Source organism: Exophiala xenobiotica, assembly GCF_000835505.1.
Source record: "Exophiala xenobiotica strain CBS 118157 unplaced genomic scaffold supercont1.3, whole genome shotgun sequence".
NCBI classification, from domain to species: domain Eukaryota; kingdom Fungi; phylum Ascomycota; class Eurotiomycetes; order Chaetothyriales; family Herpotrichiellaceae; genus Exophiala; species Exophiala xenobiotica.
This window is the reverse complement of record NW_013562492.1, coordinates 4531177-4558887: the sequence shown is the minus strand read 5'-3', so window position 1 is coordinate 4558887 and position 27711 is coordinate 4531177. Positions and strand designations below refer to the sequence as shown.

General features: G+C 52.6%; 10 protein-coding genes across 12 annotated transcripts; 7 read left to right on the top strand and 3 right to left on the bottom strand.

The window, feature by feature from the left end:
* Window positions 1-164: 164 nt before the first annotated feature.
* PV05_05956 lies at window positions 165-5866 on the top strand. Of its 2 annotated transcripts, XM_013462534.1 has the most exons (4): window positions 165-1084; window positions 1131-1298; window positions 1353-4268; window positions 4360-5866. In XM_013462534.1, exons 1-4 carry the CDS (start codon window positions 466-468, stop codon window positions 4563-4565), a joined length of 3909 nt encoding a protein of 1302 aa, XP_013317988.1. In that variant the 5' UTR covers window positions 165-465; the 3' UTR covers window positions 4566-5866. The 2 variants fall into 2 exon arrangements, with proteins under 2 accessions (XP_013317988.1, XP_013317989.1); XM_013462535.1 differs by having other exon boundaries at window positions 1353-5866.
* PV05_05955 (uncharacterized protein) lies at window positions 5031-8347 on the bottom strand. The gene is made up of 2 exons (XM_013462533.1): window positions 5548-8347; window positions 5031-5457 (listed from the first exon to the last, which is right to left on the bottom strand). The coding sequence occupies exons 1-2, from the start codon at window positions 8293-8295 to the stop codon at window positions 5329-5331; spliced, it is 2877 nt and encodes a 958-aa protein (XP_013317987.1). The 5' UTR covers window positions 8296-8347; the 3' UTR covers window positions 5031-5328.
* Window positions 8348-8528: 181 nt separating this feature from the next.
* On the top strand, window positions 8529-10244 carry PV05_05954 (uncharacterized protein). Its single transcript, XM_013462532.1, has 4 exons — window positions 8529-8916; window positions 8972-9106; window positions 9173-9474; window positions 9530-10244. Exons 1-4 carry the CDS (start codon window positions 8568-8570, stop codon window positions 9689-9691), a joined length of 948 nt encoding a protein of 315 aa, XP_013317986.1. The 5' UTR covers window positions 8529-8567; the 3' UTR covers window positions 9692-10244.
* Window positions 10245-10691: 447 nt separating this feature from the next.
* PV05_05953 (uncharacterized protein) lies at window positions 10692-14746 on the bottom strand (the record flags this gene model as incomplete). Its single annotated transcript, XM_013462531.1, has 9 exons — window positions 10692-10712; window positions 10762-11026; window positions 11074-11429; window positions 11514-11649; window positions 11702-11744; window positions 11801-12330; window positions 13644-14533; window positions 14582-14645; window positions 14700-14746. 9 exons carry the CDS (start codon window positions 14744-14746, stop codon window positions 10692-10694), a joined length of 2352 nt encoding a protein of 783 aa, XP_013317985.1.
* A 591-nt stretch (window positions 14747-15337) lies between these two features.
* On the top strand, window positions 15338-16838 carry PV05_05952 (uncharacterized protein; the record flags this gene model as incomplete). Its single annotated transcript, XM_013462530.1, has 3 exons — window positions 15338-15533; window positions 15618-15800; window positions 15853-16838. The coding sequence occupies 3 exons, from the start codon at window positions 15338-15340 to the stop codon at window positions 16836-16838; spliced, it is 1365 nt and encodes a 454-aa protein (XP_013317984.1).
* A 209-nt stretch (window positions 16839-17047) lies between these two features.
* On the top strand, window positions 17048-19496 carry PV05_05951 (uncharacterized protein). Its single transcript, XM_013462529.1, has 3 exons — window positions 17048-17507; window positions 17595-18987; window positions 19041-19496. Exons 1-3 carry the CDS (start codon window positions 17167-17169, stop codon window positions 19137-19139), a joined length of 1833 nt encoding a protein of 610 aa, XP_013317983.1. The 5' UTR covers window positions 17048-17166; the 3' UTR covers window positions 19140-19496.
* On the top strand, window positions 19487-21462 carry PV05_05950 (protein transporter sec13). The gene is made up of 4 exons (XM_013462528.1): window positions 19487-19795; window positions 19934-19972; window positions 20096-20211; window positions 20351-21462. The coding sequence occupies exons 1-4, from the start codon at window positions 19793-19795 to the stop codon at window positions 21129-21131; spliced, it is 939 nt and encodes a 312-aa protein (XP_013317982.1). The 5' UTR covers window positions 19487-19792; the 3' UTR covers window positions 21132-21462.
* On the bottom strand, window positions 21360-23280 carry PV05_05949 (glutamate-tRNA ligase). The gene has a single exon (XM_013462527.1). The coding sequence runs from the start codon at window positions 23256-23258 to the stop codon at window positions 21453-21455; it is 1806 nt and encodes a 601-aa protein (XP_013317981.1). The 5' UTR covers window positions 23259-23280; the 3' UTR covers window positions 21360-21452.
* Window positions 23281-23413: 133 nt separating this feature from the next.
* Window positions 23414-25186, top strand: PV05_05948 (uncharacterized protein). Its single transcript, XM_013462526.1, has one exon. The coding sequence runs from the start codon at window positions 23502-23504 to the stop codon at window positions 24774-24776; it is 1275 nt and encodes a 424-aa protein (XP_013317980.1). The 5' UTR covers window positions 23414-23501; the 3' UTR covers window positions 24777-25186.
* A 241-nt stretch (window positions 25187-25427) lies between these two features.
* On the top strand, window positions 25428-27708 carry PV05_05947. 2 transcript variants are annotated; one of them, XM_013462524.1, is made up of 3 exons: window positions 25428-26290; window positions 26359-26993; window positions 27044-27708. In XM_013462524.1, the coding sequence occupies exons 1-3, from the start codon at window positions 25735-25737 to the stop codon at window positions 27089-27091; spliced, it is 1239 nt and encodes a 412-aa protein (XP_013317978.1). In that variant the 5' UTR covers window positions 25428-25734; the 3' UTR covers window positions 27092-27708. The 2 variants fall into 2 exon arrangements, with proteins under 2 accessions (XP_013317978.1, XP_013317979.1); XM_013462525.1 differs by having other exon boundaries at window positions 26359-27708.
* The last annotated feature ends 3 nt before the right edge of the window (window positions 27709-27711 follow it).

Genomic DNA, 27711 nt, shown 5'->3' with positions numbered 1-27711 from the left:
GCTAAGCGACTTCTGGCCTAACGCCATGTTGAAAGAAGTGCTGTCGTAGCTCTACACTCGACCGTTGGTGCTGCTAGGGGACTGATATAGCCCGCCGTAATGCTGGGCGTGAAATCGGAAAGTGAAGCGACACTTCAGTCCGTCCATCTTGTAAAAAAGTGTCTCTCAGCATTGTAATTCCGACAACTGTCGCCCATATACCACTTTGTTGTTGCTCAATTCACTGGAAAGAAAACTGTGGCTCATAGACCAGACAGGTGGAACTGCTCCGTCTAACTAGCAGCCTCTTAATGGACACGCCCCAGCAGTAAGACCTTTTGAGCTATATTTGCGCGTCCTGGATTCGCGAGCTGGCTTAATGATGCCTCGATGCGACTCAGCTAATCAGGTCCGTGTCGGTCGACTTGCAAGAGTGTTTCATTGATCAATATCGCCCTTTCTATCGCGTCAAGATTCTCGGCGCTCATGGCGCACCCATATTCTTCAACCCCGTTATATACGGGCGCACCTTCATACGCTCCTCACCAACCCTACTATCCTTTTCCACCTAATGGGCTTCAGCAGCCAAGTCATACTCCTCCAGGGTTAACTCAGCAGAATCCACAACCTCCGCTTTACCAACCCTCACCTTCGACAGCTGCTCAGAGATTCGACTCAAACTCACAGAATCGTCCGCCTGCGCCTAACTTTCCTCCCTTTCCACCCCCTCCTACTACGCTCAGTGCCGAGTTCTTCAAACAATTTGCCAACGCTGGTCTCCCGCCTCCTCCACCTCCATCGTTTCCTCCCGTACCGATACCGAGTACCGCTGGGTTTCCGCAGTTCTCGACACCATCGAATCCTGGGATTTCCTCTCCGTACAATCCTCAATCTTTGCCTGCGTCCCACTCGTTCGCTTCTGGAGTGAACCTCATTGAACAAACGCGGCTTAATCAGCACGATTCTTTCGTGGGAACCCCGTCAGGTTCAAGAGGTGGGGTAGATCAACGGCCGTTGAACGAGCGAAATTCTCAAAGCTACGGAATAAATAGAGGTGGCAATGCACAACCCCCGCGACCTGCATCCAGAGACGTGAATGAAAAAGGTACTCTCCAAAGCTCATCAATGACATTGCCGCTCATCCTTGACAGATCAAGCGCTACCCTCTTTTGGATCACGGTCAGATCTCGAGTTGCTCTTTGCCAACTTACAGAACCAGCCCACGCAAGTTCCGGACTACGACATGGGGAATTCTTTGTCCTTGACCGAGCCTGCTAACATCGCCGAGCAACCATCAGAGCAGGCCGGGGATGCGTCTCGTAAGTCGAAGAGAAGGTTCGGCCTATTCAACGTTTACTGACCTCGATCCCAAGCATATGATCCAACTAGGCCTGCTACAATCGGCGATAGAGCAGCGGGCGCCTTTCGGGCTGCTCATTATGAGTCCCAGAATCAGCAAGCGGGGCCAGCGGAACGAAGATACGACGACAAATCAGTACCCGAGCTTCGGCAGCTAGCTAAAGGAGCTCTCTTATCCTTAGTACCTCACAAAATCCTCTACGCTGAACTTGTGCGAGAGGGCGTACATCCTCAAGTCCTCAGAGAACTCTACGCCGAGCTCGGCATCAAGGTAGACGCTGATCAGGGCCAGCCATCAGAGCCTTCACCGCCGCCGGCGACTAGTGCAAAGGAGGATGCCTCCCTTCACACAAACTCTACATTGGCCGAGCCAACGGCGCAGTCTATTTCGAATTTCGTTGGGGACAGTCTACCACAGAACGAAGTCATGCCTTCTCCAGCGCCCCTGGATGCAACCAAGCAACAGGCCGCCTCTAGTCCCGGCTTAGAGCGCAAGGACCGAATTGCTCAATTGCTTGCAGCAAAGACTGGTCGTCCCACTCCTTCGACTCCATCTGCAGGCTCGCCAGCAGTGGCAGCTGCGAAACCCATTGAGACGTCTAGCGCTCCAGCATCAGCACCCCGTTCCCCACTAGTTCAGCAGGAATCATTCACAGCATCTCAGCCGCAGAACGTAGCCAAAGCCAAGGCTCAGACAGAACTGGTCAAAGCGAGAATGGAGCAACTCAGACGCGAGACCCAAGCGAAAACTGCCAGTGCAGCCCAACCAACTTTTGGGTCAATCTCTCAATTACAAAGCTCACTTGGTCATCCTGGACTGATTCCAGGTCTGTTCATGTCGTCAGGCTCTGAAGCAGGGGTGAAGAAAGATATTGAAATGACCGGCACTTCAGGCGGAGAGCAGGTTGGGCTCGACAACAATCCTCTCAAACGGTCATTCGGCCTCGATTCTGCCACGACTGGCACGGAACCCGTGACCAAGAAAGCACATGTTGAAGAGAGCGCACCAACAGCCCCTGAATATCTTGACGAGCAGTCTGAAGGCGAAATCATCGAAGAAGCCCAAAGTGATGCTATGGTGACAGAGTCAGAACCAGGCTCTTCAGATCTTCAAGAACAATATGCTGCCGATTTACTAGGACAACAATCCTCAGCTACTGATAAGACAGCAATCACTGCCCAGTCAGAGATCACCCTGCTGCAAAATCACTCTCTCAACGACGCTGGGAACGGAGATCTGTATCGTAGCAAGCAGTCAGAGATCGAGGCCATGCGCCGAAAGATTGCTGAACTCGAACAGCGTAACAAGCTGAAACGAGGCCGAAGCCAGATTGAATCCCCTGCTTCTTCGAACCCCGCCACGCCTGTAATAACGAGAGCGGAACATCCACTGACCAGCCCTCCGAGTTCGCAGTCTCCCGGTGTGACCGGAGCTGGTGCCTTATCCAAAATAGCCACCGGTTCTCGACCAATCGCCAAGCTGACACCTGCGCAACTTGCAGAACGCGCCGCGGCTTTGAAAGCTGATCTGCTGAAACAACGCGCGCAACGGCAACAACTCCTGCAGGATGGCTTGCCTGATCTAAACCTGGAGGTCTCCAAGACAGAAGTCCGTCTTGAAGCAGTACGGGGTGAACTAGTACGAGCCAGAGAGAACGTGGGATCCTGCAGGGTAGCATTGGAGCAGTCAATCAACCTTGAGAAAAAGCTCGCAGACGAAGTCGCCCGACTGGAAAAGCAGCTGCAAGAAGGTCGTTCGGGACAAAAGCAGTACTTTGACGAGCTGAATCAAATCAAGCTCGATAAGCTGGCTGAAACCCAAGGGAGCGGTCAACAACAAGCACCTGGCTCCATTGCCCAAACACAGCCTGTCACTGCGACTGATGCATCTACAGGCCCCCTCTCAGCTGATCTGGAGAAAGTAGGAGAAGATCGAGGTGGCCCCACAACTGCAACGAACCAGCCGCAGTCGTCAGATGCCCCTGCTGAAACGTCGACTCCGATCGAGACTGCTGCTGAAGGAACAGCTGCAGGCCCAGGTGACGAACAAGCGGTGACTGAGGAAGCTTTCCAAGAAGTAGACCAGGATGAGTTTGCACAAGGGGTTGCCCAAACAGACACGTTTCAAACGGATGAAATGGAAATTTCACCTGAGCCAGAACCCAGTCCAGAACAAGCGTCGCCCGTCTTCGGGGATTCAAGAGAGGCGTCCGCAGAAGATACACCGATGGACATGGGCGACGATAGCGATGGTAGCGCCAGCATGTCGGACTCCGATGAAGAGCAGGAGGAAGGAGATTACGAGCCAGCTGAAGCTGAGGTCACCGAACACTTACAACCATCTGATGACTCTGATGAGTACGATCCCGAAGAAGCTCCCGTCACAGACGTAAGTCCTACTACAACAGGAGTTGAGAACGAAGACGAAGATTTCTATGAACCTTTTGAACATGTCGATGAACTCGACCGTCAAGCCACTCCTGGAATTGCAGAAGAGTCGGCGCAAGCCGAAGTTCAGACCGTTCCGGGGTTTGGGGGCGAGTCGACGCCAATCACAGAGACTGTGTCAGAAGTCCCGCCAGAAACCAAGGAAGACGACATCGAGTCCGGTCGACAACTCACTGAGGCGGACACATTGGTCGAGATACATGTCCTGCCTAACGGATTCGCCGCGAAAGATGACATACCGATCCTTGACGGCAGCTCAGCTCCAGTCACACGGTTCGTTCCTTACAAGACGCCGCTTTCTACTCTGAAGAGCTTTCGCTTTCACAGAGACTACAACGATGCCGTCAAAAGTGGGTACCGATCGTTGACCTACTCCAACAGCATCGATCCAACTCGTCCGCTTTGCCCAACCGAACTCGCGGGCGAGACTTGCACAGATTCTGCCTGCGACGAGCAGCATTTTCGGCAGCTGGGTCTTGCAGGTACGGGAACACCCTGATTCAGCTCTTCCCTGTCTTCTGCTTAACCCCTTTGGTATGCAATGGCTTTGTACTAACTGATTCGATGTGGCAGACGACAAAATCCTTGTGCAACTAAGTTCGGCAAGCGACATCAAAGACAAACCGACGCGTGACGAATTCCTGCAGGGTCTGAAGCAAGTCATCGCAGGCATGCGTGCGCAAGACGTCAAAGAGTTCGAAAGCGTTGCTGGAGCGCTGTCAACGTACAGACGGGAATTCTTCGCAGAGAGAGCTCAACGACAGAGCGAGGGCGCGTAGGAGGGCTCTGTTACCGACTTAAAGGATGAGGCACTGTCATGTTGTCCGACGATTTTGAAATCCATGACCTCGGTCGAAATCATACAACTTATTCCGAAGACGGATGAAGATATTCGCAATTTGTTGAATTGGGTCGAACTCGAGGTGCTCATTGGCGAGTACGAGAGGTTTATGGAAGTGAGGATGCCAAGCAACTGAAGAGTACGTCCAAGGCATTCATGGGCATTCATGAGGGGAGCTCGAATCCTATCGCTTTGTGGTGTGTCTGGTGCTGTACGAGTAAGATTTCATATTGGGCTGGGGAAGGTTAGCTCGCATAGGACAGGACCCAGGAAAATTGGCCATGGTGAGAAGAGGGATAGTCGGTGTCCGGCAGGGCGCTGGCGTCGACGTTGGAGCCTGCATTGTATCCGCGACGGGGTCAGCGCAAATTTGCGGGATGTTGGAGGTACTCTCTTAACGACATGATTGAGATGCGATGCTTCACTTTCAATGGCAAAGCAACTTGTTCATGAAGGCGTTGTGTCGCCTGGCACCAATAACCTACACATGGATTTGTTCATAAGACACGACGCCTCGCGCCTCGCGTTGCGGAGGACCTCACATGCGAGCGTGACCTTGATGGACCTCAAAATACGCCATGACTCCCCTCGTCGAGCACAACATGCAAAACGCTTCAGTCACAAGCCTGCCTGTAGCATCCCATCATTCTTCATCAAAACACACTCTCGTATTTACGAATTAACCCAGGCTCGGCCACCGCTCAATCATCATCAAAAATGCCACAATTGGGATGCAAAGCATAAGAGACTTTTGAGCTCGTAGTAGCCGCGTCCTGGCTCTGCTCATCGTCAACCAGACCTTCACCGCGAATCGGAATGATGACGTTGTCCTGTCAAAAACACATTAGCCACCGTTCTGCAGTGCCCGATTTTGGGATTGGGACAGTTTTGCGGGCAGACGGGGGAAGAGAGGATCATACCTTGACCATCCGTTTCAGGACCTTCTTGGCCAAGGACCGCTCAGCGTTCAACTCGTCTTCATTCGAGATGCTCTCCTCGATCTGCTCTAGATACCAGACCAACAATTCATCATGCTCGGGACCCTCGCCGGTCCGATCCTCCTCGTCGCGGATATGCGATGCCAACAGATTCTGGATCTGGTGGTACTTTTCGAACGTGATTTTCGTGGTGACTCTACCGGGCGCGGGTGTGCCGTCAGCGCGACGCTGCCGCTGGTCTTCGTCGTGTTCGTGTTCGTGGTCGTGCTCGCCTTCAGCCATCGGACTATCACCATCTCCGTGGGATTCTTGCTGTGCAGGTTCCTCGTCATCGTCGACATCCACGTCATCTTTTTCGACCGTGATGATGGACTGTTTCAACAAGTCGAACGCCTCGAGGACCATGGGCACCGTGATGTCTTCGACACAATTGGCTTTGGCGATTGCTTCGGACAACCGGATCAGCGACTCCAATTGTCTGACCGTGATGCGGTAACTATTCCTGCCCAATCCGCCTGCGTCGTTCGCTCGAAGTTCCTTGTACTTCTGCACGAGCAAATTCATCGCCTCGGGCGTGAATTTGGGCTTGAACGTCCGCGCGAACCGAATATACCGCTGCAACTGCTCCGTCGAGAACTCCGGCTGCACAAAGTCATCCTTCAGCATGTGCAGATTGACGATATGCTCGGCGAGATGCCGGTCGATATTCTCGTTGCACTCGTCGAGGACAACGAAGAACAGATCGAACCTGGACATGATGGGCGCCGACATATTGATGTTAGCGCGCAGGGTGGTTTTGCGATTATACCGGCCTCCGATGGGGTTTGCGGCGGCGAGGATACTCGTGCGCGCGTTGAGCGTGGCGTGGATGCCGGCCTTTGCGATGGATATGGTTTGCTGTTCCATGGCTTCGTGGATGGCCACCTGGTCGGATATGTCCATCTTGTCGAACTCGTCGATGCAGCAGGTTCCTGAGTCAGAGAGCATTAGTGCGCCGGCTTCGATGGTGTGTTCGCCTGTTTCTTCGTCCTTGACAACGGCGGCGGTCAGACCGGCGGCACTCGAGGCCTTGCCGGAAGTGTAGACGGCGCGAGGCTGGAAGGAGGAGATGTACTTGAGGAATTGGGATTTCGAAGTCGACGGGTCCCCGACAATGCAGATGTTGATGTCACCTCGCAAAGCCATGCCTTCGGGAGTCTTCTTCGATACGCCTCCAAGGAGCTGGAGAAGAAGACCTTTCTTGATGATTTCATGGCCGTAGACCATCGGTGCGATGCTCTGGACAAGTCTGCTGTAAATCTTGTCTGAGTGGACCATGTACTTCAGATCCTCGATTTCTTCGTGTGTCAGAGTCTCTAGGTAGGCTTCTTGAGCTCGCTCGCCGCTGTCGTATTGATCGAACAAGTCTGTCTGATGGAGCGAGTTGAGAATATTGGTTGACTGGCCATTTAATTGATTTGCTGTTTGACCAGGAGTCGTAGTGTCAGGGCAAGAGAAGCAGGCCAAGAATGCCATGCGGTATGTCAGGTCTCTCACACCCAAGGCTTTGAGGCCAGTCACACCTGCACCGCCAGCATCGGCACCTCGGAAGTTTCTGTTATCCTTGGAGGCTTCCGGTCTGACACCAGGTATTCCAAGTTGAGATACATCTGGCACCACGATCAAAGTGCCGCTGAATATACACTTCTCGCCAGGCTTAGTGCGCTCAACTTGTTCTCCTCGAAGAATAACGTCCATTGTACGCGGCATGCTTCCGGTGGGGATTTCTGAACTGTTCTCCTGGATGCGACATCTTTGCCAGTCGACAAACGTGCTGTTTCGGATGTCCAATCGCCATGCGACTTTATTGCCACAGGTCAAGTTGGGACACACATTTGGCTCGGTGTATCTAAAGGTTTGCTCAACATTAGGCACAGTTGTGTTGCAGGCTTCGCAGATGAAGGTGCCCAGAGCCAGCTCTGGACGCACTTCAGACGTTCTTGTGACTGTGCCTGAAATGGACAGCAACTTTCCAATTTGATCAGTTCTCAATTGCCGGACTCGAGATACAAGTGGCAGGTTGTAAAATGCCAATGTGAACAGTTTGTCGGTCTGCTGATTCAGGGTCATCTCGCCTTGACTGTTTGCTTCGCTGGTTGCATTGCCAGCCATCGAAGCACCAGCCTGCGAAGCATTGCTCGTCATCTGTCGGTGATCCTTGAAGTATATTGGCTCATACTTCGCCAACAAATTGTGCAGCGCCTTTGTCAAGAACGGTAGAAAGCGATAGTATTGGCTTGCAATTGCATCTGCGAGAATGGGGCCCTCCTTATACGACAATAAGTGTCGATAGTCCACGTAAAGAGTAGACAGCTGGAATTCCCGCAATCCGTGAATCTGGTTGATATAGTACTTGTCTGTCTTCAACTCACTCGAAGGCGGTAATGCCGAGGAGGACGGCTCTTCAATGTGTGATTCGAGAAAATCTTCAAAGGCTTGTTGCACTCTTTCTCCTGCACGATCTGCCACCTGGGAGACATTTCGGTCGAGTGGATTTCTGTTGCGGCCGCGTGCTACCCCGACAATTTCATCATCCGGGAAGATGTCTGCTTCTGAGGGCATGCCATTGCTTTCTGAAGGGGCCGGTCTCGGCCGTGACGAGGAAGGGATATTATTCTGTGTGCGCCGCGGTGAGGAAGGTGTCGCGCCAAAGGCGTCTGAGTTGAGGATCGAATCTACTAGGTTCGACATCTTGGGAATCTGTTGCTGCGTGGGAGAGAAAGGGAAGCATCCGAGTCGTAAAGTAATCCTCAATGTGTGCAATTGCGAACCCCTGTTGAAGAAAGATAACGCGCAATGGACGCGTCGCGCGTAAAGTGGTTTCTAGCCCTGATTTGGTTAGACTTGAGTTGGATAAATTCGTCAATTCAGTGACCAATTAGATGACAGCTTGGATTAATCTATCTATTCAGGACTGCTGAGATCGCAAGAACAATACTATAGTCAGCACGGCGCTTATAGACATGACCTCAGAAGAGCCTGGCCAAGGCAAAAGGTCTCACGATGCCGTCGCACACCAAGAGCGAACGAAGCAGGAAGCCTCTATCAAGCGCAATCCGCACCCTGACTTCAAGTCCGTAGAGTCCTCGCGACCGGCATGGTCCGAAAACAGCTCGTGGCAATTCACGCAAACTCGGGAGCCGAACTGGACCTGGCGTCAGGGAGGCAATGACGGAGGCGCTTCGTTGCAGAAGAGCCATATCGAGATCGATCCTTATGCCGAGGGAAGGCCCCCTGTCTACAACTACAAGCTGCTGATATCCGGGATAACACCCAGGCCTATTGGTTTCATCAGCACCATTTCAAAGGACGGTATGTCTGAAATGCCGCTCGAGTCAAAATGGGCTTCCTGCTCATGTCCGCGCAGGGTCCTCACCTAACCTTGCGCCATTTTCGTACACAAATGTGGTCTGCCATGATCCTCCAATATTCACGGTTGGCTTCGCAGGTGGCCTCGACAGGGCAAAAGACACTCTAGGCAATCTGATTGACACCGGCGAATGTTAGTACCGCTCGTCCCATGTCTCGGTATTACTGTCATCGTGTGTTGAGAGACTTACAAATACAGGCGTTCTCAACATGATATCTGAGCACTTCGTCGAAGCTGCCAATGCTACCTCTGTCAACTCGCCCTATGGAGTGTCGGAATGGGACTTGACCGGTCTGCACCCAGCGCCAAGTGCTCGCGTACGACCTGCCCGTGTCAAGGAGTCAATCTTCGCCACCGAGTGTAAGCTAGTCGAAGTCAAGGAGTTTGAAAGTCGAGCAACCCCGGGCAAAAAGACAGGCACACTCGCCATTCTAGAAGGTGTCAACTTCTGGGTCAGAGAAGATGCTATTAATGAGGAGAGAAATCTCATAGACCCTGCAGTGAGTCCCTTCCACTTTATGTTGGTGATACCCGTCTAAACACATCAACGCATAGGTCCTGCGTCCAGTCAGCAGACTAGGTGGGATAACTTACGGTCGGGTCACTGAAGGGTTTGAGCTTCTGAGGCCGGACTACGAGAAGCTGAGGGCTTCTGGGCCTCTGGCAGATGCCCCCGTGTCCAAACCACACTCAACTCGTCAAATGGACAAGCTCTGAACGCAGTCTTGCACATGGTCGGAAGCCGATGCCGTAAAAGGTTGAGAGTGCTCAGGGACGGGAGCCATTATACAACAGCGGCAGGTCCTTCTGTGAGAGTCGGAGCAAGACTGCTCTTCCGGCCCCGAGTCAGACTTGAAGATGCTATGAGCCCGCGTCCAGCCCAATCCGTAGCCTCTTTGTCGACGTCGGTCTCGCCCTTTTCGAACCCCAGGTGTCAGTGGGTTCGACGAATACTTGAGTCGGTTCGTCAGTAACTCAGGAGCAGATTTGGCTGCCACTTTCAGAGTTAGGTAGGCACGTGGCAGACCTCGAGGTGCTCTTCCTCGTCTTTCGAACACCCAGGCACGCAGCCTGGACGAGGAGACTCTAGAGCTGTCCTCGACTCCATCTCTGAAAGTGGCATCGAGGCCGATGGGTATTCGTTTGGCTTCGGCGCGTGGTAGGGCGACCTTCGTTGGGAAGACAGAAGAATGTCGACAAGAAAGGCGAATACTGGTTCGAAAGGTGATCGCGAGTTTATATGACTTTTAAACGGCTTATTAAATTCCCCTTTCAGTAGAGAACCGGGAACGTTGTGAAGTAATGCCATGAGACGTGCATCCCACCGCTAAGAGGCTAGACCCTGCCACCAGGCTGATGGTAAATAAATGTCGCTCTACTGTCCTTCTCTGCAGCGCTGAGGTAGAGCCTTGTAGCAATATCCCCCACCTGCTATCCATATTACTAGGCTTCAAAATTTGGTGAGGCATTCCTGTTTGTGTCAAATCATTGGACTCGAGCTATGAATGAAGACGGCATGCACCAAAGACTCTGTGCGCCAATTTCTGTTCGCGTCGCAAGAACCTTATGTATCCATGGCCTTCCGCAGCCCTTTCCAGTCAGAGCCATTTCCCTATCCACAATACTCCTTGACAATGCCTGATACAGGGATATCACGAAAGCTTGCTTTGCCTCAAGCCTGGATCAAACGCCAGAGACAACAGAGTGGATAGTTGTGTCATCGCAAACCAATTACGCTCTGGGTTGAGTGTGAGCAAAGTACCAGCAGGTCAAGTTGAGGGTCTTACCATTTCAAGAGTCCATACTCTTCGAATCCACACTTTCACCCTGGTTTCGACGCCTTCCACATCATCCAGCTCAACGCCTTCCCACCAGCATCTCCTTGCTGGTTTCCGCCAAAACAACAGCAACTTTTGAGCCATACCCACGGCATTACTTCCTGCCACATCACCTTTGACATCTGTTCGTAGCCGAGCAAGTGCCAGACTGCAAATGACCGCTTTATTCGGTTCTCCTGCTCGGTGTCCCCAACTGTCGTCGTGGTTGAATCCGCTGCGTTGGTCAGTATTTCTCCGTATAGCATAAAGCAGGACACTTACCCGGCAGTCAACATTTCTATCAGATGTTGCTCCGTTGTGCCAGCCTCTTCACTTCGCTTGAGCCCAGAGAAGATGCCATTTTGCTTGAGCAGCGACCTCCCGGCTGCTCTTTTGACCTCGGTCATTTCCACCGCTTCAATATCTGCTCGAGGAGGGATAACATAGAAGTCAAGGTCTTCTCTCAAGACAATGATTCCGGCGCGATCTTGAAGCATGTCCTTGGTAGAGCCTTGGAGTGGTTCGATTGAGATGGGATCATTTTCTGGAGGCGTGGTTGGGGAAGGTGATGTTGAGGGTATGGATTGTGCCACGTCACGAAAGAAGTTTAACATATATTGCAGGGAAGCTGGGTCATACTGCGAATAATAAGTCATGTCTCCGATATAGATATGGGGATTGCTGAGGACAGCGATGGGATGGGGATTTGATGAAAGACGTACGTCGACGGGATAGACATCGCCATCATGAAACGAGTTCATGTGACCGTCTGGTAGGAGGCCATTGGGGAATAGGGATAGCAAGACGAATTCAGGCAAGGTCAACAATTCCTCCCTGGATAAAGTGAACCGGGATCCTCTGTATGCTGTCAGCCTGATGTGCGCCGATCCAAACGTCTGACTAGGCGTACCTCAGATCTAAGGTGATGTGCTCATCAGCCGCAGCTTCTCCTGCTAGAGCCATTGTCAGCGCTTTGCTCCAACGTCTTTAAATGTTGTCGGTATCCTACCTCCTAATGTATTGATGGGCGGACCAGGTGTTTGCTGAACTTGAGTGATAATGCTTGCCGCACCACCAGCTGCCGCCATGATGTAGCTGAAGGAGTCTAGAGGACTTGAGCCTTCGGTATAAGGTGGCGGAGGCTCTCCTTCTTCGACTGCTCTGGAAGACTGTGGCTTTGTGTCTGGGGGGAGCGCAGCCTTTGTCTCGGCCTCAGCCTTGCACTCGACCTCGTCTTCGGCGAGAGCCTCCTCGAAGGAGGGAGCCGGGGCACTTGTTAGTAGCGAGTCGCAGGCAGTCTCGGTAACAGTGGCTCTGATACGGTCGAGCTCGGCGTCTGAAGGAAAGTAGAGGGAAGAGAAGGGTGGTGGTCGGGGAGAAGGAGGACTCGAGGACGATGCTGCGGATAGCGGAGAGTGAGGAGGCGGAGGAGCAGTGTATATCTTATCGTCAGCGGTGTCGAGATCGTTGTAAGTTGACAACGCCGTGGTGGGCGACTGTCGATGAAGAGGCCGATGTGACAAGTTGACTGATTGGGTGCTGCAGGAGCGCAGCCAGATCAAGCGTGTGTTGTGACGTTGAGGGTGTCGATGTGAGCAAGTCAAGCGGCGCAACGAGAGGGCGGCGCAGGTCAGTTGGCATGGGTTCAGTAAGACTTTGTATGTGCTTGATGCGAACAATATGCAGTATCTTGACTTGTAGACGCGTGGTTAGGAGAATTGAGATTGGAAGTTACCAGGGAAGTTCGGCTTGTCGCTAGAATACTTAGCAGAGGTAAAGCGCCTATGAAGTCAAGTGGCCATCCAAACTCACAGCCCACAAGCCGCCTGGCCGCATCCACAAGTATTGCACTTCAGGCATGCATGGCTGACAGTAGGTTATATCTTGACAGCAGCACGGATTCTGGAAAACTAATACTACATCGATGTTTTGTTTTCATGGGCCGCCCGAGGTAGATATTCAGTCATCAGTCTTCTGGCCCCTCCTCTTACTTACTTCTCATGTCTCCAGTTGTTGATACATCAGCTCTTCAACGACAATTCAAGCATCTTTTCCAATCTTTCCTGAGCCTTGACTAGGGGTGAAGAGTTCCGATCCAGATCCAGGCTTCCCTCCGGCTTGTCCTCCGTGTGGCATGCCGGCCACTGTCTGTTCACTGGGGGCTTTGTTTGCAGCAGCTGTATGACCACTCGTGCCAACGACGCCTGATCCGGCACCAGAACCTGCTGTGCTGGAAGGGCCCTTTTGTCCAGCGAGTCCAAAGAGAGAAGAGTGGGATTCGGTTGTCTTATTCTTATCCGACATGATGATTTGAAAAGGCTTGAGAGGCTGGGTCTGGGCTGTGGATGTCTTCAGAGTAAGGGACGGTATCTTGTTGAGTTTCTCGCACGCGAATTTGGTATATACGAGAGTCTTTCCCAACAAAAGCTGTTCAAGCTTGATCAAGAAAGTACTAACAAATAAATACTCCAGTGCACAAGAGCAGTGACTTGATGCAACCGTTTGTTAATGATAGTGATATGACGATTAGAGGGAGTCTTGATAGGTTCGGGACAGCAACCGACATGCGGAGGCAGGTTTCCGAGCCTGAGAAGCAAGGATAATCGTGATTTGTCTTTCTGATCGCTCTTCCGACATTGGCTGAACCATACGATAACCCCCCAGGACTCGGAAGTTTAGAGCCTTATCGAGGGACAAGGCGTCCGGAAAGGGTGGTACCTTGGGGAGACGGTATGTATTCTACCCTCAGGTTTGCTGTATCATCTTCCATCAACGTCTTGCTACTCCTTGTTCCACCGCAGGAACAGTGGCAGGCGTCGACCCAATGATCGATGCCATCCTCCTTACCTCACAATCGTGCATCTCCACCACTGAACAGTTTCAAGGCGTTCTGACTGCACAGCTTCTCCTGATCCTCCTCATTCGGAAACACTTCAGGCAGATACTTGTCATGCTGATCCGAAAGGAATTGCACATGAGACAATGGCGTGAATGGAAAGTCACTCCCATACAACATCCTGTCCACAGTCACATACTCCAACATACCTTTCATCTGCTCACTAAACGCCCACCCAGCAGTGTCGAAGTAGAACTGCTTGTTCAGCCTCTCCTTCACCCAATTAGGATTGACAGCAGAGTCGACTCCAGGAATCTTGACAGCCGCAGCAAAACCTGAGAACCTGTTGATCAGCGGTGGAAATGTCCCGCCAACATGAGGCACCAAGAAGCTGACATTGGGACATCGGCTGACTGTGCCCGACAAAAAGAGATTGATCACCGCCCGCGCAGTGTCGAAGAGGAATTCAAACATCGGTCGTGGGAAATCCGGCAGTGGTGTTGCTGCTGTTCCCGTCTTCAAGCAAGGCGTGGTCGGATGCATGAACACCTTTGCCTTTCTCCGGTTCAACTCATCGAAGATCGGGTCAAATGCCTTGTCACCAAGATACGAGCCGCCGAAGTTGGTCATTACCACGAACCCGTCTGCGTCGAGTTCGTCCAAAGCCCGTGGGATCTCCTGTAAACACCATTCGACGTCTGTCAATGGCAAAGATGCAAAGAATCCGAATTGCTCTGGCTTCTGCTTCTTCAGATCTGCGGCATAGTCGTTGCAATATTTCGTGACTTTTCGAGTCAACTCGCTGTTGCCCGGCACAAGGTTGGTGCCAGGCGAACTGATGCTGAGGATTGATTTGGTGATATTGACTGCCTTCATCATCTCCAGGTGAGACTCCGCACTCCACTCCTGCAAAATTAGCATGACAACGAAGCACAAACACAAGCGCCGACCCACAGGAATTGCAGGCATCCCATCTGGGTTCTTGTGGCCATTCTCGGCACATGCGTCCCGATATCCCCTGCTTACTCGTCAGCGAAAGGTGACTTGGACACGATGGTTGTGCAGCACTGACGGCGGAAGGTAATGAGAATGACAGTCAATCTTCCGGTGGCGAGACATGATTTCTGGTTAATTCTTCCCAAGGTTGGGGGAATCTTGGGTCAATAATATTGTCAATCCAGACAACTTGAATTGTCGTCGTTCACCGTGATATATGTATGTTTCTCCTTGTACAACCCAGCGACGCGGGGCGCCGTGGGGAGAAATTCTACCGCCCCGTGTTTCCTGCCTTACACATGTCCCGATTTACCCCCCCTCCACTCGTGGTGTCCCGTCGGGAAAGCTCAGTGCCCCGTCAAGCTTCGAGCTCCCGAGTAAGCCACGCTTACAAAGGGAACAATGCAAGTCATCGTTTCGCTTGCATATGAACTTGCCTACAACAATTTTCCTCGAGCAGCATTCTGGAAAGCCGACCGAATCCAGGTTCAGCCGAGGCGTTGTCGGCTCATGCCGAGTCTGTGGATGACTTATCGCACCTACGACACTTACAACCTCACACCCCTCGACAACATCTCTTATATAGACATCGACCTACCCACAGCGTACAGCACTACCACCGCTTCCATTTTGGCCTGACAACCGTACAACCCACCAGGATAAGAAGGCTACGTTCTACCAACCCACTGAACTTAGCGTTCATCCCATGAAGATATGGCTCAGCTGCCCACAAACGAGGGTGTCCGCTTGGATACTCTGCCTTACGGGACTTCTCAGCAAGATATTCACCTAGCGGAGGGCCCCGAAGAGAGCCATGAAGGCACGGGTCAAGGTCTCGAACCTGTAGATAAAGGTCGCGCAGCATGGAGAATGCTTCTCTCGGCCTTCATCTTCGAGTCATTACTCTGGGGTAAGTGGGTCAACGTGTGTCCCAGATGCCTACAGGCATGACTTGATTGCTGTATCCAAATACTCACAGGGTGTGCTTGGACAGGCTTTCCCTTATCCTTTGGAGTTTTCCAAAATTACTATTCGCAACTTCCTGAATACGCAAATCAACCTTACGTCTCGGTAATTGGAACTGTTGCATCGGGAATATCCTATATGGGTGCCCCTGTGATCATTCCTTTACTTAAACGCGTAAGAAAATACCGCACCTACATGATATGGTTGGGATGTAAGGCAATTTTGGCAAGCCTTATGGAGAGCTCGACTGACATCATACATAGGGACATTGTGTATCGTCGGAGTCCTAGCCAGCTCTTTTGCACAAACACTGGGCGGCATTATCTTCACTCAGGGGGTGATGTACGGTATCGGTTTTACTGTCTTCTACTACCCGATTATCGGCATGGTAAATGAATTCTGGGTTGCCCGGCGAGGAATGGCATACGGCATTCTATGCAGTGCATCTGGAGTGTCCGGCGTTGTTATCCCGTTTCTGCTCGAAACATCACTAAAGAGGTTCGGACTCTCCACGACATTACGGGCAGTTGCGGTGGGACTAGCACTGGTGACGGGCCCTTTGATTCCGTTGCTCAAGGGACGGCATCCCATATCAGAGCAAACAGAGCAAAGTGCTGTTGCCCGGACCGATCGTGGTTTCCTACGAGTGCCGCTATTCTGGATCTATTCGGTCTCGAATTTGATGCAAGGCCTGGGATACTTCTTCCCGTCACTCTATCTACCATCCTATGCAACCACCTTAGGCATGAGTTCAAGGATGGGGGCACTGTTGTTGGCCATAATGAGTGTTTTCCAGGTCCTCGGGCAGTTCAGCTTTGGATACCTGTCCGATCGCCGATTTTCCGTCAATGTCCTAACTCTGACCTCGACATTGGTGTCAGCAGCCGCGATCTTGACATTGTGGGGTTTGGCGCAAAGTTTCGTGCTTTTGTGTATCTTCGCCGTCGTCTATGGGTTCTTCGGGGCCGGATACACGGCCATGTGGGCAAGAATGGGAACAACCGTGACTAGCGACACCACGGCTGCTTTTACTGCGTTCGGCCTTTTCAACTTCGGCAAGGGACTTGGAAACGTCTTTGCTGGCCCAATCGGCGCCAATCTCTTGATCGACTCCGTCGATACCGTGGAGTATGGCGCCGCCAGATACAAGGCTGTAGTCCTCTTTACAGGCTCTTGCATGCTCGCTAGCGCTGCGAGTGCCACGGCTGCGTACTTTAAACCTTGGAAGGCTGCCTCTGTGCGGGACTGATTGTCCATAGAATAAGAAGCTTAATCCTCCGGTCTACGGATACAGAATAAGGGGATCGATGGTGAACATACTACTAGCCTCGTAGCCGGCTTGACTGGTAGACGAGCTCTGCTTATGTCAGGCATCGCGAGGCTGGGCTTGGCAAGGCAAAGCGCGACTGGTGGGTGACAGGCGCAGGACAGTTTCTTGGTTTCTCGGTTTCGCGGTCTCTCCAGATTTGCGACCACCAGCGAAAAGCGTGTCTTCAAGAGGCGGTCCAACAATAATTGCTCCTCTATCAGTGCGCTGAACCGTCGGTCATGTTATAGTGTCATCGCACGTCCTCACCATGGCTCCCGCGCAATCCTTTGTTACCAGCTATCCCCCGCGGCTTCGTCAATATGCGAACACCCTACTCCAACCTGTCCTCCAAACTCAGAATGTCGGCCCCGGAAGTCGCACGACAAAGCGAGGAACCACGATAATCAACTACGCCGACGACGCCTACGACGACGATGACTTCGATGACAGCGAGACCTCGAGACGACCAACCGGTCTGCGATCGCTACGCCGCGAAGATCTCGAGAAAAGAGAGCCGCAACATGAAAAGTTGGGAAAGGAAATATACCAACCTGTGGCTCTGCAGCCCATCTACAGAGATTGGATAGTCAGAAGAACAGTCAGGCCCACGTATGTCGAGGAAATGCCCCTGCCCAGACCCAGCCCCATCAGGAGGAAGAAGGACAATGTTGTTGACCCGTATCCTATGAATTACAGGACCGACGCCCAAGCCAATATCCAAGCACAGCTCCCGCTCACACTGATTCCCATACGAATCGATCTCGACGTACCCCAGCACCAGCCGGATGCTCCGTATCCATTCCCCCCGCGAGGCATGGACATGGGCCTCAATCCAGCCCTGCCACTCTTCAAGCGGCCTGAACCCGCGCCTGGTTACAAAATTCGAGATATCTTCTTATGGAATCTGCACGAAGAACTGCTTACTCCCGATGACTTTGCTCTGAACTTCGTGCGAGAACTTGACCTACCAAATCAGACTGCGCTTGCGATGAACATCAGCCAGCAGATACGGAATCAATTAGAAGATTATGCCGGGGTTGCAATGCATCCACTGTTCCACACTCAGGCAAAGAAGGCACAGATGCCGGACGTAAACAATGCTGGAACACCCTCGGCGATGGTGAATGGAAGTTCGCGGGATGGAACTCCGCGACCTCCTCGGGGTGCATCAATTTCTCGACCAGCCTCAACTACGCCTGCCACGCCGGCTCCTTCTACTCCTCGGCCAGCCACGCTCACTAATGGCGCCGCTGTAACGGCCATTGCTTCTCCACTGCCAGCAGATCCGGTGATCGTACCAGACGATTCGACTGAAGACCCGTATATGAATCCGGATGATTCTTTTCGATGTATTATCACCTTATCAATATACCTTTCCTCCAGGCTCTACCAAGACAAATTCGAATGGTCGTTATTGCATCCTCCTGGCGCCGCCGAAGCGTTCGCGAAGCAGACATGTGCGGATATGGGCCTGAACGGAGAATGGGTCATGGCTATCACCCATGCCATATATGAAGCAGTTCTCCGACTGAAGAAGGAAGCCTGCGAAGGTGGAATGATGATGATTGGGGGAGGTGCATGGGGCGGTGGTGAAGTGGACAATCAAGCCATCCGAGCCGAGGAAGGAGCAGGTTGGAGATACGACATTGACGACTTTGGTGCGGAGTGGGAACCCAAGTTTGAGGCCCTTAGCAAAGAGGAGATTGAGAAGAGAGAAGGTGATCGAGAGCGACAGTTAAGACGCCTCCGAAGGGAGACTGCCAGGTTCAGTTCTACGGCTGGCATGGTCCCGTCTGCACGAGAGCAGGAAGCACAGTTACGCGGAAGCTACTTTGACTATACTGCCGTCGGGACCGGAGGTGAGGAGACACCATCACTTGGTCGTGGCGAACGAAGCAAGAAGAAACGAAGATTTCGATCTCTCAGTCCTATTGGCAAAGCGCAAACTCCCGAAAGTTCCGCCAGTGCTGCATGGGGAGGAGAAGGCAACCGGTTGCAAGAATATGAAAGACAGACGTGGAGGTGCAAGCATTGTCTCATCTGGGGCAATGCCGTGTGGGCGGTCAGAGACGGACCGCTAGGGCCAAGGGTGAGCCTTGTTCTGCTCCAGCTGTTGAATGTTGAATGCTGACCCTGGTGTAGACGCTTTGCAATAATTGTGGTCTCATCTTCGAGAGAGACAAGAAGCTCCCAGTCTGGGCCGAAGGACTGCACAAGCATGATGTTCCGCTGGGAAGATAGGTTTCCAATTTTGGAGCGGCATGGAAGGCCGCAGGGTTTGTGATTCCGCGTTACATCACGGTGCTTGCTCTGTGGACCTATTTCGCGGTGTTTAGGACAGTGGTATGGTTCTTGCGCTGGGCTGGACGATAGCCCGGCGCTGATTTACTAAGAAGCGTTACAGGGGCAATACCGGTACACAGCAAGGCGTTGGTTGGGCCAGGCATGACGACTTTGCATTGAAGATCAAAAGGAAGAGGTGTAAAACAGAGGTGAAGATGCCAATATGGTTCAATCAGCTGGAGAGAAGACCATGGCATCGATACTCCAACCCCTACTCCGTACTGATAATCTGAATTGAAGCCGCCATTACGGAATACCTTCCTGCCTCTATAGTCCTTACCGTGAGGCTGGTCTCGTCCTTGAATTGCAAGATTAGATAAGATGTACATCCCGGTTGAATTGCGGGAACGCGACCTCAATTCCTGGGGTGCAGTTAATTTGATGCCAGATCACAATTCACAAGACACATGCAATCACTTCCCTGCGCAATTGCAATTCTTGATATCCTCTGAATTATGCGGTAGCGCTTCTTCCAATCCTCTCAACTCCGATTTCTATATTGTAGGATCTAGCGGCTTTCTGAGCAGGAGACTCGGGCGACATCTACAAATATGGTATGTCAATGTTTGGTTTCGCCCACCAACAGCTGCCCGGCTCTCTTTGGAGAAGCGCGTCTAGAATATGGGTCACCTAGGGCTCAACAGGTCGAGTTGAAATTCACGAGAAGATGACGCTGACACACGTCGAAACAGGCGCAAGTCATTGCAAACTCGGGCCATGATGATATGATTGTAACGTCCTTCCTCCCTTCATCGCAGCCTGTGCACACGACGCAGCACTGTTTCTGAAGCACCGAAGCGAGAAAGCATGGACATGGCAGATGAAACAAGAGACTGACAGCATTGCGGGCACAGCACGATGCAGTCCTAGACTACTACGGCCGGCGACTAGCAACATGCTCAAGCGACAAGACAATCAAGATCTTCGAAATAGATGGTGACCAGCACCGGTTATCAGAAACATTGAAAGGGTATGTTCTATCAGCCAACCATCTGCGCTATCCATGGCCATGCTTCTCCTATATGCTGATCTCACACTGCCACCCTGCCGCTCGCTTGCGGCCTCTCCAAATGACATTGCTGAGCCATTACATGCTAATATCAACCTAGGCACGAAGGTGCAGTATGGTGTGTGGCCTGGGCACACCCGAAGTTCGGCACCCTTCTCGCCTCGTCCTCCTACGATGGCAGAGTCCACATCTACCGCGAAACACCCGCCCAACAGCCCAACGCCCCGCCCGCCTGGACGCTGGTATTCACATCTACCATTCACACTGCGTCGGTGAACATGGTATCTTGGGCTCCTCCTGAACTCGGCTGTCTTCTGGCTTGCGCCTCCTCAGATGGGAATGTGTCCGTTCTCGAATTCCGCGACAATCAGTGGGCCCATGTGATTTTCCCTGCGCACGCGATGGGCGTGAACGCAGTGAGCTGGGCGCCCGCCGGCGTCCCGGGTGCTATCACACGTAAGGACGGTGGTGGACAATCCGCGCCAGTTCGACGGTTCGTCACGGGTGGAAGCGACAATGCGGTCAAGATCTGGGAATTCAACAGCGCAAGTCAGAGTCAACAGTATGAGAACACGGTCGTCTTGCCAAACGGGCACACGGACTGGGTCAGGGATGTAGCGTGGAGTCCGACGCTGCTGAGCAAGAGTTACATCGCGAGTGCCAGCCAGGATAAGACGGTGAAGATCTGGACGAGCACAAATCCGGCGGACAGTGCGTCGTGGACGTTGGCGAAGACATTGGAATTTGACGCCGTGCTGTGGAGAGTTAGTTGGAGTCTCAGCGGGAATGTCCTGGCGGTGAGCGGTGGGGATAATAAGGTTACTTTATGGAAGGAAGATCTCAAGGGGAATTGGGAGATGGTTAGGGAGGTCACGGAGTGAGTGGGCTGTTGAACTGTTGAGGATAGAGAAGGAAGATCTCAAAGCTTGATATCTCGCTGGTCCCTTGTGCTGTCGTAGGATCTGCTCTACTCCCGGGCAGAGACTGTTCTGTGAGGGTTCAGAAAGAATGAACTTGATTGCATGGCCACGTGATGGCCAATGTGAGAACGACCGCGATCCAGGATTATGTCTGACAGAGAGTGTAGAAGGCTATCCAACGATCCAAAATGATGTTCGAGCTTGTTCATTCGGCCAGAAGACGACAGGAACGTAACTTCATATGAGCATGGGCAGGCAAAATAGGGGTATACGCATTTACTTTTACACTGGCAGACTATGTCCCGTCCACTGCTTCTCAATCCTCCTCTTCCCGGCGGCATCGCCTTTGAACCCACTCGCCTCGATTTCTGGTTTTGTACTTGCCACTTCCATCTGGCGCGCTATGAGATTTGCTGCTTGGATCCTCTGGACCGAGGCCTCTCGTCCCAGGATCTCCAACGTCTTCGCGACGGGGGGTCCTTTGTGCCCGACCGCCAACGCCCATCGCAGATAATGATACAATGCCTTTTTCCATGCCCCCGCATCAACATGTTCGTCTGGCGGGATCTCCACGGCCTTGAGTTGAGATAAATGCACCTCTTCGCTCCATGACGACGCGGGGACCAGACACACTGTCGCGGCAGCGACACGAAGGTAGTGCATTAAGGACATGTCAACGCCAGGGTCAGAGTCATGAGCCGTGGATAAATCACTGGGGTCGAAGAAGATAGACAGCTGTTCGGCGAAATCGGTCGGTGAACGGTACTTGAACGAGTCGATGGTGAGCGTAATCGTTAGCACATCCTGGAGATCCCGGGTACCTAAGAAGTCCGTGACGCGCTTTGCGCCATATTTGTCGAGCACTGCGACGGCCAGGTCACGAACCATCTGCTCGAACTCGGGCCCTTTGGCTTGGATCCGACGTCTTGCGTGCCGAATTTGCAGGTATTCCAGCTTGTTGAACGAGACAATGGTATTGCCCTTTGTGATTTTCAGGTCAAACAGGGTCTCGAGCTGCGGGAGATCGAGCACGTCGTTCTTCTGGGTATGCGACCAGCCTAGCAATGCCGCGAAGTTGACCAAAGTTTCCGGGAATATACCCTTGTTGCGGAAACTGGCAATGTCCGAATCAAAGTTGCGCTTGCTAAGTTTCTGCTTGTTCTCGTCGACGAGCAATGGGACGTGCGCGAATAACGGCGGTGTCCAGCCGAGGGACTGGTATAACGCGACGTGCAGTGGCGTCGAGGCCATCCATTCCGACCCCCGGACCACATGGGTGATGTGCATGTGGTGGTCGTCGCATACGTTGGCCCAGTGGTAGGTTGGGTACCCGTCGGACTTGATGAGGATGGCGTCTTCGTAGACGGGCTCGTCGACCAGGAGCTTTTTCGCTTTCTCCGCACCGTGTCCGCTCTTGCCGTAGACCAGGTCGTTGTAGCGTGGCCATGTGTCTGGGGAGCGGAAGCGAACGACATGTTGGTCGCCGCGGTGGGCTCTTTCTTCAGCTTCGGATGGCGGTAGTTGGAGGCATTTCCGGTCATAGCCCAGACTCAGGCCTTTCTCATGACGGCGTCGATTGAGGTCGTCGAGGCGTTCCGTGGAGCAGAAGCAGCGGTACGCCAGGCCGGTTTTGAGCAGGTTCGAGATATGCCGTTGATACAAAGGGAGTCGTTCGGACTGGCGATAGGGTCCGTAAGGGCCGCCCACGACAGGCCCTTCATCCCACTGCAGACCAGCCCATGTTAGATCTTTGTACAGCCGCTCCTCCGCACCAGGTATGGTCCTCTTCGCATCGGTGTCTTCGATTCGCAGGAGGAATTGGCCCTTTGTCGCTCGTGCCAGGAGGTAGTTGAACAACGCCGTTCGGATCGAACCTAGATGGAGGTTCCCGGTCGGCGAAGGAGCAAATCGTGTCCGCGCAGGTTGATCTGGGAGTTTCCCTCGTCTGGGAGGAGACTCTGTAGAATGGCTGCGAATGGCTGAGGCTGCCCTTCGCGCGGGATGCGCTGCTTGAGGACTGCCTGTTCGACATGACGTGCATATCCATCCGGTGGCGCGGACTAGTCCAGCGTTTCGACCAGACCTCATGTGTCGTAAAGGTGGTTCTGGTGGGTTGCAAAGAATGTGGTAAGAAGGGGCCGAAGACACGAGAATATTCAAGCAACTGGCTAGCGGCAAACTGGTTCCGCAGTGAAGATCAGCTTACACAGCTTGACAGTGACTCCATACAATACTCTATTTTTTCCAACTAAATCGGCACCGAACTTTTCTTACCAATTTCTCCTGCCCTACGCACGCCTGGAAATACGTTGCAAACTCGCAAATCCAACGATGAACGGCGCACCGCAATCGCCCGAGGATATCGACCTCTACGAAATCCTCGGCGTCCCCAAAGATGCCTCGCAGGCAGACATCAGAAAAGCCTACCGGAAGCAGGCGCTCGCAAACCATCCTGACAAAGTCCCGCCCGAGGAGCGAGAAGAGGCTGAAGCTCGCTTCAAGGCCGCTAGCCAAGCCTACGAAATCCTCTACGACGACGAAAAGCGACATCTTTACGATGCACAAGGGATGGCGGCCTTCAATGGTGGAGGAGGTGGAGCGGGTGCGGAGGTCAACATGGAAGACATCCTAAACATGTTCGGCATGGGCGGCGGTATCCCTGGCATGGGCGGTATGGGCGGTATGCCCGGTATGGGCCGCAGGAAGATGCGACGAAGCCCGGATGAGAATCAGAAATACGAAGTCACTCTAGAAGATCTGTACAAGGGAAAGACGGTCAAATTTTCCAGCACGAAAAGTGTCATTTGTTCCAAGTGCAGTGGCAGTGGTGGCGTGGACAAGGCTAAGCCCAAGGAATGCTCTTCTTGCAAAGGTCAAGGTGTCAGGCAGATTTTGAGCCAGGTTGGACCCGGCATGTTGACTCAGCGTATGGTCGAATGTGGGGCATGTGAAGGGACGGGTGAGGTCTGGAATCCAAAGGACAAATGTAAGAAGTGCAAGGGCAAGAAAGTCACGGAAGAGAGGAAGCAGCTTGAACTCTACATTCCTCGGGGTGCGAAAGAAGGTGATCAGATCAGACTGGAAGGGGAAGCCGATCAGGTCCCTGGTGCTGAAGAGACGGGAGACATCATCTTCCATCTCGTCGAGCAGCCGCACGATACCTTTCAACGTACCGGAAATGATCTCTCTGCTAAGCTGGAGATCAGTCTCGCAGAGGCCTTGACGGGTTTCCACCGCGTCGTCATCAAGCACCTTGATGGCCGTGGTATCGAGCTGCATCATCCCCAGCTCCCGGGCCAAGTCCTTCGACCGGGTGAAGTTCTCAAAGTCCCTGGTGAGGGTATGCCATTGAAGAAAAGCGACGCAAAGGGAGATCTGTTCTTGGTTGTCGAAGTGCTATTCCCTGAAGATGGCTATTTCACTGATCCAGCTGCTCTCGAGGGTTTGCGAAAGTTGCTCCCCGGACCGCCTCCAGCCATCGAAGCGGAAGAGACTGATGAAGTTCCGTTCGAGATCGCTGATATTGATGACATTGGTGGTCAAGAAGCCCATAACGCCTGGGAGGATGACGAGGGTCCTCAACAAGCTCAATGCCAGACCCAGTAAACCAATACACACGGCATGACGTGACGAGTTATGAGGTTCCGAAGATGAAAGAAGAAGATGGTCTCTATTATCCGCAGAGATCCACGGCATTAGACGGCGTTCAGGGTTTCAAAAGCATTTTTGCGGCGTTGAATAGATACGGCAATGGATTGAATGGCCAGGAGACGTCGACCATTTCCGGCCAGTGATGATATCGAGCTTCGACCAAGCACGACCTGAACTGGGCCCTGGATGGTAGGGTGCTAGAGGAGACCAGAGATCGTGCCACAATGTTTTTGGTCATGAAATCCATGCATACTCTTCACAGTCAAGAAAGATGTTCATTCTGTACTGAAAGTAAAGTGTTTCTATCAGCGTTGCTCATCACTGATCAAACCCTTGATATAATTATCTAGTCTCCTTTCCTGACGCGTAATCCATCCCACTGGCTGATGTCCCAAAACAAGGACTGCAGATTGGAAATGAACAACTCTCAGAGCCCAACTCATACTATGTACACATGGTCAATGGCGATTATCGTCTTGCCGTTCGATCACTCACTCCGAGATGACGTTCGGTTTCAGCACTACCACGTGACCAGTGTCTCTCACGTGACACTTGATCGGGCTTGAAGGTTGATCGATTCGATTTGGTTTGGGCTGCGCTCTTTCTCAGCAGACTCTCACTCTTTCAATATCGCCAACAATCCTTCCACTCGCCATTGTTACCCAACATTTGTCGCCGCGAACAGTTCCTTTGTCCAGCCCACAAAGTGCTTTCTTCGCCAACGTCTTCGCTCTTTCACTGAAGCCGCCTCACGACCGATCGAATCGAGGATCAACTGACGCCCCACCCTGGAAGGAGCAAGACAGCCAGACGGGGAATAACCCGCCACAAGTAACAGAACTTTGGCTGGCGACAAGGCCGCGCTCGACAGTGGTGCGCACGCCACTGCGAAGGACACGCTGCGTCGACTTTCATGTCCTATACCTCGAGACCTACCGCGATCCCACCTTCGCCAACTTCTCCGCCTGATTCGGGTCTAAAGCGCCGTCGCTTCTCTGACAACCTCCCGCAATCCCCGATTTCTCCTTCTTTGATGTCAGTCGCAACGAAGAGCTATGTACCTCCTTATGGACATAACCAGCATACCGACGAGGTTTCGGGTCGCTCGTCTCCACGCTCGCCGACGAGCGCCGCTTCGCACTCACAGCCATCTTCCTCTCAGATAACCCACTCACTACCGACGCCTGCGCATAGCGTGACGGGCATTCCCGGACTTGATATGGCTGAAGACGCTGATCAGCATCGCGACAAGCGACCAAGGCTGGATACCGAAAAGGATGAAGATAGGATGAAGGTAGAACCATTCCCGAGGGCCACAAATCACGATCGGCATGATGATATGGATTTGGACGCTGGCGGAGACGCGGATGCGCAGGTCGCAAAGCCTGCTGGTGGTTCTGTGGCGGACGAGACGACCCTGGAGCAGTTACAGGAAGATATGGGTGAAGCCTTTCTTTCTTGTCGATCCAGTAAGGCTCTCCTCAAGCTTGCCACTAAGAGGTCAGGTTTGCAGATTTATTAACATTGTTGACTACAGAAGTCGAGCGCCAAAGACCGAATCCGCAACAACATTTACTGGCATCATACGGCCTAGGCCCGTTACTACGGAGTGTAGCCCGCACTGACCCTAGGACTGGCGAGAAGATCAACAAACTTCGGAAGTCTTACGAAGGGCAGATTAAGAACTTTGCTCTGGCTGGTCGGAACAAGCCTGTCAAGGGAGAGCGCAATATCGAAGAAGACCAACCTGGACCGCTGCGGCGCATGGCCGGTTCATCAGCATGGGGGCTACAACCAGAAGAGCAATGGAATGCAGAGCATGCCAAGTCGAAAATTGAAGTGACCACCGATTTCAGGGCGAAATTGCAAAAGGCAATGCAAATGCAACCAGGAACCGTCAGGAACAACGCACACTGGGAGGACGTTCTAGGGTTCGACAAACCGAAGCCGAACGTACTGCCACCACAGCAAAAGGCTCATCAGCCAACACCAATGCATGTCACTAACGGAATTCCTCGACAACCCGCACAACAAACGACAGACGCAAAACGTCAGACCCGTGGCAAGAAGCGAAGTTATGGTGATGACAGTTTCGTTGGATATGGTGAAGGCTATTCCGACCCAGAAGATGGTGATGGAGACGAGTATGGAGGACAAAGGAAACGCAAGAAGGTGATGACCATGATGGGTTCCTGAAAGCTGCCGCGGCTAACGTCGAACAGGATTTGATCGGAACACCTGTCGCCTACGGGCAGTATCAGGAACGTTAGATGCGCCGGGAGACCGTTTCTCCAGCTAGCCCTGGCCGAGGCCAACACAAAAAATGCACCAAATGCCGCCGGACCCAGTCTATCGATGAATTTCGGTCGACACATAACACAAGGATACTCGCAACCTGCGCAAGGTGCCGTGAATTGCAGAAACGGGCTAAAGCCCGTAGAGATCAGGCTCGACTGTCTGCTTTATCGACTCTACCCCGACCAAGTGGTGTCTGAGAATGGCATTGCACATTTTTATGCTATATTTTTGCGCCAACCAACCAAGTTTTTATAAGATACCCTAAGGATAGATACAACAGGAAAAGGGTCAGTCAGCAAGGGGAGGCTTGCCAAACGATGCAAGGGCGTTGAATGATATTGTTGTCCACGATTGAGGATTGATAATGAAGTCCTTCGAAGTTCGCGTTGCGACTTGCGAGTCGATTGGGCTGGGCGTATTGCAACCTTTTATTGTTATTGGGGAGTTCACCCATTTTGGTGATGTGGCGCAAGGCATTTACCTAAGTTGCTACGGCCTTCTAAAACCTCCACGCCCTTTGGCAGCCGGTCCAAGGCGTGCCTTGTACGAATTAATGACGGTAGATGAATGAGACACATTCAAGTATTAATTA

What these genes read in the sequence shown, in the direction of transcription:
- PV05_05956 (XM_013462534.1), top strand. Translation starts at nt 466, where the DNA reads ATGGCGCACCCATATTCTTCAACCCCGTTATATACGGGCGCACCTTCA. An exon ending in CAGAGACGTGAATGAAAAAG is followed by an intron (nt 1,085 to 1,130) that starts GTACTCTCCAAA and finishes CATCCTTGACAG; the next exon opens with ATCAAGCGCTACCCTCTTTT. An exon ending in TCGGCAGCTGGGTCTTGCAG is followed by an intron (nt 4,269 to 4,359) that starts GTACGGGAACAC and finishes TCGATGTGGCAG; the next exon opens with ACGACAAAATCCTTGTGCAA.
- PV05_05955 (XM_013462533.1), bottom strand. Translation starts at nt 8,295, where the DNA reads ATGTCGAACCTAGTAGATTCGATCCTCAACTCAGACGCCTTTGGCGCG. An exon ending in TCCTGAAACGGATGGTCAAG is followed by an intron (nt 5,458 to 5,547) that starts GTATGATCCTCT and finishes TGTTTTTGACAG; the next exon opens with GACAACGTCATCATTCCGAT.
- PV05_05954 (XM_013462532.1), top strand. Translation starts at nt 8,568, where the DNA reads ATGACCTCAGAAGAGCCTGGCCAAGGCAAAAGGTCTCACGATGCCGTC. An exon ending in CAGCACCATTTCAAAGGACG is followed by an intron (nt 8,917 to 8,971) that starts GTATGTCTGAAA and finishes ATGTCCGCGCAG; the next exon opens with GGTCCTCACCTAACCTTGCG. An exon ending in GAAATCTCATAGACCCTGCA is followed by an intron (nt 9,475 to 9,529) that starts GTGAGTCCCTTC and finishes ATCAACGCATAG; the next exon opens with GTCCTGCGTCCAGTCAGCAG.
- PV05_05951 (XM_013462529.1), top strand. Translation starts at nt 17,167, where the DNA reads ATGGCTCCCGCGCAATCCTTTGTTACCAGCTATCCCCCGCGGCTTCGT. An exon ending in AGAAGAACAGTCAGGCCCAC is followed by an intron (nt 17,508 to 17,594) that starts GTATGTCGAGGA and finishes TATGAATTACAG; the next exon opens with GACCGACGCCCAAGCCAATA. An exon ending in ACGGACCGCTAGGGCCAAGG is followed by an intron (nt 18,988 to 19,040) that starts GTGAGCCTTGTT and finishes ACCCTGGTGTAG; the next exon opens with ACGCTTTGCAATAATTGTGG.
- PV05_05950 (XM_013462528.1), top strand. An exon ending in CGGGCCATGATGATATGATT is followed by an intron (nt 19,973 to 20,095) that starts GTAACGTCCTTC and finishes TTGCGGGCACAG; the next exon opens with CACGATGCAGTCCTAGACTA. An exon ending in TTATCAGAAACATTGAAAGG is followed by an intron (nt 20,212 to 20,350) that starts GTATGTTCTATC and finishes ATATCAACCTAG; the next exon opens with GCACGAAGGTGCAGTATGGT.
- PV05_05949 (XM_013462527.1), bottom strand. Translation starts at nt 23,258, where the DNA reads ATGAGGTCTGGTCGAAACGCTGGACTAGTCCGCGCCACCGGATGGATA.
- PV05_05948 (XM_013462526.1), top strand. Translation starts at nt 23,502, where the DNA reads ATGAACGGCGCACCGCAATCGCCCGAGGATATCGACCTCTACGAAATC.
- PV05_05947 (XM_013462524.1), top strand. Translation starts at nt 25,735, where the DNA reads ATGTCCTATACCTCGAGACCTACCGCGATCCCACCTTCGCCAACTTCT. An exon ending in CTTTCTTTCTTGTCGATCCA is followed by an intron (nt 26,291 to 26,358) that starts GTAAGGCTCTCC and finishes TGTTGACTACAG; the next exon opens with AAGTCGAGCGCCAAAGACCG. An exon ending in GACAAAGGAAACGCAAGAAG is followed by an intron (nt 26,994 to 27,043) that starts GTGATGACCATG and finishes AACGTCGAACAG; the next exon opens with GATTTGATCGGAACACCTGT.